Source organism: Oncorhynchus tshawytscha, linkage group LG05 (assembly GCF_018296145.1).
Source record: "Oncorhynchus tshawytscha isolate Ot180627B linkage group LG05, Otsh_v2.0, whole genome shotgun sequence".
Taxonomy (NCBI): Eukaryota; Metazoa; Chordata; class Actinopteri; order Salmoniformes; family Salmonidae; genus Oncorhynchus; species Oncorhynchus tshawytscha.
Window position 1 is genome coordinate 76,713,741 of NC_056433.1, and position 9,739 is coordinate 76,723,479.

General features: G+C 40.1%; 1 protein-coding gene across 1 annotated transcript; it reads right to left on the reverse strand.

The window, feature by feature from the left end:
- Positions 1–6,678: 6,678 nt before the first annotated feature.
- On the reverse strand, positions 6,679–8,565 carry foxd3 (forkhead box D3). The gene has a single exon (XM_042322375.1). The coding sequence runs from the start codon at positions 8,248–8,250 to the stop codon at positions 7,156–7,158; it is 1,095 nt and encodes a 364-aa protein (XP_042178309.1). The 5' UTR covers positions 8,251–8,565; the 3' UTR covers positions 6,679–7,155.
- Positions 8,566–9,739: the final 1,174 nt, after the last annotated feature.

Genomic DNA, 9,739 nt, shown 5'->3' on the forward strand with positions numbered 1-9,739 from the left:
AGCCAAGACTCAGAAAAAAATGGTAGACTTCCACAAGTCTGGTTCATCCTTGGGAGCAATTTCCAAATGCCTGAAGGTACCACATTCATCTGTACAGACAATAGTACGCAAGTATAAACACTATGGGACCACGCAGCCTTCATACCGCTCAGGAAGGAGACACGTTCTGTCTCCTAGAGATGAACGTATTTTGGTGCGAGAAGTGCAAATCAATCCCAAATCAACTGCAGGACCTTGTGAAGATGCTGGATGAAACAGGTACAAAAGTATCTATATCCACAGTAAAACAAGTCCTATATCAACATAATCTGAAAGGCCGCTTAGCAAGGAAGACGCCACTGTTCAAAAACCACCATAAAAAAAACAGACTACGGTTTGAAACTGCACATGGGGACAAAGATCATACTTTTTGGAGAAATGTCCTCTGGTCTGATGAAACAAAAATAGTTAAAGCTTGGTCGCAAATGGGTCTTCCAAATGGACAATGACCCCAAGCATACTTCCAAAGTTGTGGCAAAATGGCTTAAAGTCAACAAAGTCAAGGTATTGGAGTGGCCATCACAAAGCCCTGACCTCAATCCTATAGAACATTTGTGGGCAGAACTGAAAAAGTGTGTGCGAGCAAGGAGGCCTACAAACCTGACTCAGTTTACACCAGCTCTGTCAGGAGGAATGGGCCAAAATTCACCCAACTTATTGTGGGAAGCTTGTGGAAGGCTACCCAAAACGTTTGACCCAAGTTAAAGAATTTGAAGGCAATGCTACCAAATATGAATTGAGTGTATGTAAACTTCTGACCCACTGGGAATGTGATGAAAGAAATAAAAGCTGAAATAAATCATTCTCTCTACTATTATTCTGACATTTCACATTCTTAAAATAAAATGGTGATCCTAACTGACCTAAAACCAGGAATTTTTGCTAGGGTTAAACGTTTGCAATTGTGAAAATCTGAGTTTAAATGTATGCACTAGATAGGCTGTTTTCGGTTTTCATTACGTTTATTGTTTTGTCGTGTTTAGTGTTTAGTCGTGTGTTTACGTTTTGTTTAATAAATATGGATCGCATTCGACACGCTGCAGTTTGGTCCGACTCTCCTTCATCACCACTAGAAAACCGTTACTGACCACTGGGAATGTGATGAAAGAAATAAAAGCTGAAATAAATCATTCTCTCTACTATTATTCTGACATTTCACATTCTTAAAATAAAATGGTGATCCTAACTGACCTAAAACCAGGAATTTTTGCTAGGGTTAAACGTTTGCAATTGTGAAAATCTGAGTTTAAATGTATTTGGCTAAGGTGTATGTAAACTTCCAACTTCAGCTGAAGATGGATGGATGGATGGATGGATGGATGGATGGATGGATGGATGGATGGATGGATGGATGGATGGATAGATAGATAATAGTTTTATTTACACCAACACATGTGCCACAATGGAATAGAGAGGGCCATGGTTGTGGAGAAGGAGATGAACCAATTCATCCTTGTGCTTCGCGTGCAAATGCCACTGGAGTCTGGTTTTTACTTGACCTATGTTTTCTACCAGTCCAATACAGTTGGGAATGGATGTGGAGAAGGATTCTCCACAGCCTTGTGCCTTAGCTGTCAATGCACTGTAAGCCTTGTCCGTATGGTTATTTCTTTACCTATGTTTCCTACCAATCCTATATGGAGTGGGGAACGGTTGTGGAGAAGGATATAAAGGAATGAAGTACCCTCATCATCATCATCATCATCAGGCTGACCAAGGACTGATAATGTTTCTGGACTTTACTGGATGAAGAGATGAATTAAGTAAGTAGCTAAGTAACTAACATAGTATCATGACAATAGCAACATTGTAATAGCAAAATGGCAGTGGAAGTTAAAGCAACAACCAGGTACGCAACCATAATAATAATGTGTAACCATTTTGTTGTATTTGCACAGGTAATAAACACAGTTCATTATTGACCATTTGTCATAGATCAGAGGTAATTATTAAAATGTATTTGTAAATTTCATTATACACACACACGCACACACACACACACACACACACACACACACACACACACACACACACACACACACACACACACACACACACACACACACACACACACACACACACACTCCCAGTAAATTGCGCTTTGGATCAACTCAAACACTTGTCCTCGGACAAGGGAAATGAATCAATAAAGTAGTCTGATTTTTTAAAGAAACAGTGGGAAATAGTTCTACAAAACAGAGAGGTTATTGTGGGAATGCCTAATAAAGTAAAAATAAAGGCTAGATAAAATGAACATTCCCAACTGAAACATGTTTTATAGCTAACAAAGATTAAAGGCAGTAGAAAATAGAGTGGGAATGTGTCATGTCTGCAATATTTGAGATATTTGAGCTCCATATTAGAGAGTTATTTTTTTTGTGAGTATCCAATGTGTTTGCTGTCCACCAGATGAAGAAGGCCTGTAAGCCCCTCTTTCTTTGTGTACTTATCCTAATTGTCTTGTGCTCTTTGTTTTATGTATCGTAGGCCTAGTAGATGTGAAAAACTAACATTTAGGACATTTATACACATGACACCACTGTGCATAAACATCAGAGAGGACAGGGCAGGGCAGAACAGTGTGTGTGTGTGTGTGTGTAATGTTTTATGTATCGTAGGCCTAGTAGATGTGAAAAACTAACATTTAGGACATTTATACACATGACACCACTGTGCATAAACATCAGAGAGGACAGGGCAGGGCAGAACAGTGTGTGTGTGTGTGTGTTTTATGTGTGTAGGCCTAGTAGATGTGTAACATTTAGGACATTTATACACATGACACCACTGTGCATAAACATCAGAGAGGACAGGGCAGGGCAGAACAGTGTGTGTGTGTGTGTGTGTAATGTTTTATGTAGTAGGCCTAGTAGATGTGAAAACTAACATTTAGGACATTTATACACATGACACCGCATAAAGTGTGTGTGTGTGTGTGTGTAAGATGTAAGTAGGCCTAGTAGATGTGACAAAACTAACATTTAGGGACATAGTAGATGTGAAAACTAACATTTAGGACATTTATACACATGACACCACTGTGCATAAACATCAGAGAGGACAGGGCAGGGCAGAACAGTGTGTGTGTGTGTGTGTGTAATGTTTTATGTATGTGTGTGTGCATAAACATGTGAAAAACTAACATTTAGGACATTTATACACATGACACCACTGTGCATAAACATCAGAGAGGACAGGGCAGGGCAGAACAGTGTGTGTGTGTGTGTGTGTAATGTTTTATGTATCGTAGGCCTAGTAGATGTGAAAAACTAACATTTAGGACATTTATACACATGACACCACTGTGCATAAACATCCATTTACAAAAAAACTTGTCTAACAAAATTAAGAATAGACTACTGTGTAAATATTATTCGATTTTTCACTCAAAATGCCTTTGCTGATGCTGCTCAGCAAATATTTAGTTTAAAGTTCTGTAGTAATTAAAAACTATTTCTGTTTATGTCAAGTAGATTATGAGAACCTCTGTGGTGGTCCATGCTGTTTGTGCTGTCAGTGTTGAGTGTGTTTCGGGGGTTGTGGGAATCGCTTGTTCTCACTACCCATACAACCCACCTGTGCAGCGCTCGAGAGCAGGTGCAGCTACAAAGGTCAGCGTTGTGTGTGAGTGTGAGCGCCGCGCTATCTACAAAGCCCAGAAACTTTCAACAGAGCTCTATACAGCCCCCGCATCTCTCTGATTCAGAGGGCTTGGGTTAAATGCGGAAGACACATTTCAGTTGAAAGCATTCAGTTGTACAACCGACTAGGTATCCCGCTTTCCATTTCCCTATGCTGTAGGCTTTTAGGCCTCCCTAAAACGGAAATGCATCCAAACATTTGAGCACAGGTCATCATCCTTCGCTTGTTGTAAGCCATTTCGTTGGAGAAGATGTAGCACATGTCAATATGATTATTAGCCTCACCATATTTGAGATAGTAGTCTACTAGAATGTTATTAATACAATGTTCTCGTTATTATTTTCCATAAATAGGCTTGTTTGTTTTTTGTCTTATTTCAAGACAAAATAGTCTACCTTCATATGGGCTCCCATTTCGTTCCATTTCAAATTATGTATTATGAGAAAGGCAATTCTGTCTTTGGGCACAATATGAAACGACTTACAAATCCTACACAGCAGTCCGTCCAAGCAACTTGAGACTGTACAAGAATACAATGTAAAGGTATCAAGTTTGTCCTAATATTTAGGCTTACATTATGCAGCCAATTACTTTGAGGATTGTGAAATGTCAAAATGAGTTTGCAGCCCCGTCAGTGTGTCTCTGTGAATATGCAGAACTTGATAAGCTACCTAGGTAATAACTCGAGGAGCCCCGGATGTCCACAGTTGCAATACCCATCGAAGGTTATTACTTGACGTCAGGTATATAAAAAGCAGGGATCTATTATAACCTTGCACTTGTTAAAGAGTCAACTCTTTCCCACCAGCTGCCCCTAAAATAGACACACAATTAAAACCCGTTGAATCTAAACAGTTTCAGTGTCCTTACTTCACGATAAATAAGATCGACCCAAACCACTCAGTATAGCCCACTTACGCCAACTGATGTCTGATAGTCGCCCATGTAATGCTCCTGGAAGGATATGTGGGCCTGATGTTTCTGTGTTTAAACCGCTTTGCACAAGAATAAAGGTGTCAATAAACGCCACCTAGCGATTTTCACAAGTCATTGCTGTTACACGGTTATGTGTGTGTTATTGTGGGCTACATTACATTGTTTGAACTGTAAATTAACAGAATGTTTGAGCAGAATGTCTCCATTGAATAAAGATATCTTCTTAACAAACTAATACCGTAATTGCATGGCATATATTTTCTCAGGTGTTTTTGTTTTGCTAGAGAGCAAATGTTATAATGTCTACTCAATGATCATGTATTGCTTTTACCTAAGACATAAAGGAGATTATGGTAGTAATTATGAGACACATATGTGTCTCATAATTACTACCATAATCTCCTTTATGCATTTGTTAGTCATAGTTTTGTTGTAAAATAACCAGCTTGGCAATTAAAAATGATGTAAACATTTTAATGAACAACCGTCGGTTGATAAGCAGCATTTATTCACATTTCGATTAGACATTGCATTAAGATATTATGGGATCAACAGCATATCGAAGTGAACGTAGGCCTAGCTCCCTTTACAAATCTCCCCTCACAAAGAAGCCCGAAGGTCTACATTTCAATACATTATTTGTCCTGGCTATGAATGCTTGTATGCCGTCATATTAGATCTATAGCTGGGCTTTATTTAAAAGAGAAGCCCCTGCATCGCTACGTCCTGTAAATCACCGGCGGTATGTGATATCAAACTGTGCTTTGACGCGAGGCATCGGAGCAATGCGCATAAAAATGTAGTCTCATCTGAAGGAATAAGGAGTCAGTCGTAGAATGGGCGCCCCGTTATCCAGTGTCATTGAGAAGCACTGCCTCAGCAGCTTCTTCAGACTGAAAGTGAATTCAAGAAGAGAGTCCTTTCTCTGTTCCCATGAGTATCAGTTAAAAATAGCTCCCTAGCCCCTGTGCATCGACACCGGCCACACACACCATCGACCATTTGCTGTTTGTGTAAAACGTATTAGCCAGACACAACTGTGAAATTAAGTGTTACTTTTATAGTAGCAACATGCAAACATATTTTATATCTTCTCGGTTTCTCTTGTAATACGATACCATAATGTCTCGGCATTTACCAGTTAGGCTAAAGAGCATCTGCACTGCATCTAACATTTCTCATGAGTGAATCCACTCTCATTTTCATGTTAGTAATGTTAGTGAAAACATTAGTAACAGCTTATTGATAATCAAATGTTTTACTATTTTGATCCACCAAAATCATTTTCATACCAGTTCTAATGATTTCATGTTTGTTTTTAAGTTTTGTCTGTAATAAAATAACGAGGCAGAATCCTGCGTTCTGTGGCCTTATAAGTAGCCTAATTCCTGTTTAGTATTTAGGCCTATATGGTATTCAAAATAAAATCTATTTAATTGTTTTGACATCTGTAAATAAGCCATCATAAGATAGTAGCAGAAAACGGCTATAATGATGTAGCCTAGTTATTGTCATGCCAAATGATAACAAGATTATATCATAATAAACAACAAAATAACTTTAAAACAGTTGAATGTAACTATAAATTGAAATCTATAATGAATTGATATTAAACTAAAGTAAACATTTCCTAATTTGTAATATCAATAGCCATATTTTATATTAAGAGATATTACATTTGAACTAGGCCTATGGGAAATGGCCTGTGTTTCAGTTGATTCATTCATTACTTGCTCGCGGTAATAAACACGTCATTACACTCTCACTTAATTGTCGTAGCAATAAAAATATTCAAGTTTCGAGTTTCAGAGGCCTACCTTTATTATTGGCCTCAAATTAAATGCACCTGGTTTGTAATCTTGTTTTGATTGTTTAATGTGGTAACATTTATACCTATTTGTTTACAAAACCTGTACTGATATTTTGTCATATATCCCAGGGACTTTTCCGATTATTTCCTACTATGAAAATGGTTTCAATTAGAGACGTTTCAATAACTATCACAAAGCAGACCTATCAGACATTTCAAAAACTACATAAAGAAAATGAATACTGCTAATGCTTCTTCCTTTAGATTTATTAACAAATTATTCCAGTTTACAACACAATAGAGATACATAGAATACATATATTTCAATTTCTTAACAGACCGTTTGTCCAGACTTAGAATAAGAACATGTTGTATCATGTATGAAAAATCAAAGCAAAAGTGTTGATTATTTTAAACTAACAGTGAGCTAGCTACCAGTTACAAAATCAAATATAAAATAATATCAGGAAAGCTCGTCTATAACTACAATTGTTGTACAGTTCAAACAACGAAATAAAATAAGTAAAAGTCAAACAAGTAAAAGTATTTATTTTTACAAATATGTACAAATATTACCTGTACAGATAGCATTCCTTTGCTGTTGTCTCTTTGTTTAGTCTTTACATGGCTACAGATTGGTGGACACCTTCCAGCGCTGCATGCCTATTTCGTGCTGTACAGTCTCCCCCCCCCCCCAAGTCTCTAGAAAAGTGAGTATTTTATTGAGACTATTGAGGCCATTTGGACACTGCCGTTACTGAGGGTAAAAACTGTCCCGACATGATATTAGATGGCATGCTAAGAATTGGTGCAATAGCTGCTGTTGTCCTGGTTAGGCCATGTGCGCTCAACAACGCAGACTGAACAGTCACCGGAGGCCGCATGAAAGTCTGTGCACTCGAGGAAGTGGATACCCCGATTATGTTTTCTATACTGAAAGACGGTCTACTGGAGGGCTCGGACTTGATCATAGACGCGGTGCTCAGACTGTTCAGCTGCATCTGTAGGCTGGGGCTGAGCTGAGAGTTGAAGGCTTTTCTGTTCAGCTCAGCGGAGGACAAGAGAGGGACAGTCGGGGGTAGCATGGGACCTACTGGGTGCATGTAAGGGTACATCCCCGCTGGATGGGTGTAGGCTGGGTGAATTCCATAGTGACGTCCGTAAGGATTCCCAATACTGTAAGCCCCAAAACTTTGCATCATGAGGGCTGTCTGGTCCCTGAGAATGTCTGGCTGGTGCCTCTTGAATCGTTTCCTTCTCCTGAGGAAGCTTCCGTTGTCAAACATATCTTCCGATTGTGGGTCCAGGGTCCAGTAGTTGCCCTTACCAGGGTTGCCTGGCTCCCGGGGGATTTTCACGAAGCAGTCGTTCAGCGACAGGTTGTGGCGGATAGAGTTCTGCCAGGCTGGAAACTTCTCCCGGTAATACGGGAACCGGCTGCTGATAAACTCGCAGATCCCGCTGAGTGTGAGTTTCTTCTGCGGGCTCTGGAGTATCGACATGGTGATGAGCGCGATGTAGGAGTAGGGGGGCTTCACTAGACTGTTTTTCGGCTTGCTGCTCATGGCACCCGACGCGCTCTCAGTGCCGTCCGCTTTGGTCTCTCCCTCCCCGGCGCTCTCACAGGGACTCCCGGACCTGTCCTTCACTTCTATCTCCTCCACCTCCTCGGAGTGGTCGTGCATGCCCCCCTGGCTGTCGCAGTCGCTGTCTCGCTCCATTCCCTCATCGCCTTCGCCGACCACGTCAATATCCACATCCTCGGCAGTGAGCACCGTCTGACCGGACATGTCGTTGGCACTGTTGCCACCAGACAGGGTCATCACAGCTTACTTTACCGAAGAACAACCAGGGATCTAGGTGAGGGTGCGCGCGCGGCCCGTCCGTTGCGGTCAGATCGGATGTCGCCGGATTCTAAATGCAGGTCAGACCGGCCTGCCAGAGAAACTTAAACTTCAGAAAATATTTCTCCAGTCAAGTAGCCTAGTCGTCTTCTTAAGGGTTTTGGTGTGTGCGCTTCACGCCTCGATGTCCTTCGATCGCTTTTTCCTAGTAAGAGTGGTTTAAGAGTGCGAAGTCAAAATGACATATGCTTTTAAAGCCGGTTTTAAGGACTGTCTGATAGATTACTTTTTCAGTTTAAGATATACTATCAGTGCCGCCACGTGATTGGGTGACGTCAGACGTCCCCTGCTAAACCATGCAAACTGAAGTTGTTTCATGGATTTGTCAACAAAGGGACAACAGTAATGCTGCTTTCCACTACTTTCTGTCTGTGTTCGTCCGTCATAGACCATTTAACGGTTGTGGGTGGGTTGGTGGGTGGGTGGGGGGTGAAAAGTGGCCTACATGATTGAAAGATCTGATGCGCATTATATCTCCCGGCTGCACTAAAACCAAATCTTAACTTTGCTTAAACAAATTGCTTGTGTTGAAAGCGGCTGAATGAAAACGTCGACAGCTAAGTTAATTGAATATCTTCTAGTTATTATTTTGTGCTCGTCTTTATGTTGCATGGAATATAATCCTTTTTATTAAATTGGAAAAGAGAGTCTATAATTCTTAGTTGCCTTCTCCATACCCAAATGACTTCACGTGTAATTATTACTTTAAGCATAAGACCCTTTGGTGAAAGACAGCCTACTTAGTATTATTTTTTACTATTATACTAACTAAAATCTAGTTTAAATTTCACCATGGAATGTAAGGCTATATTCAAACGATTCATTCCGTGGATTTGTCGAAGGTGAGAAGGATACTGAAAACAACCATGGAAAAGAATAAATAAATAATTGTCAACGGGTTTTGCCAGAGGTGTTAACGACCTAATCATTGCATGTGTTAGCATATGAAAAAGTAGGAAATGCGGGACCGGGTGAATGCAAAGGCCCCATTCACAACCATGAAGGTGCGCAGTGTATGTGGGCTGTTCACAAGAAAGGATGTAGAAACGAATACAGACATTTAAACGTTTCCTGCGTTGTGTGAGAAATGTTGTCCGATGTCATTGTAGTGGAGTGGAGTGGAGGGGGTCAGGAGAAGTATCATTACCATCCCTGCTCTGATAATAGCCTGAAAATAGGCTGATGATGGTCGGGCAAACACATAGCACTGTTTATCTATTTAAAATAGGACATGTTCATTGCTAATTTACAAAAGCTGCCGTTGCTTTGTTGTGAATAAATAAAACAATAGTATCTTCCTATCTTAGATTCTCTATATATGTGCCACAAAGCAATATAACTTCCTATTGATTCCGTCTGAAACACCTCCTGTCGTAATGAAAATATATTTTAATTGACAACAGAAGCA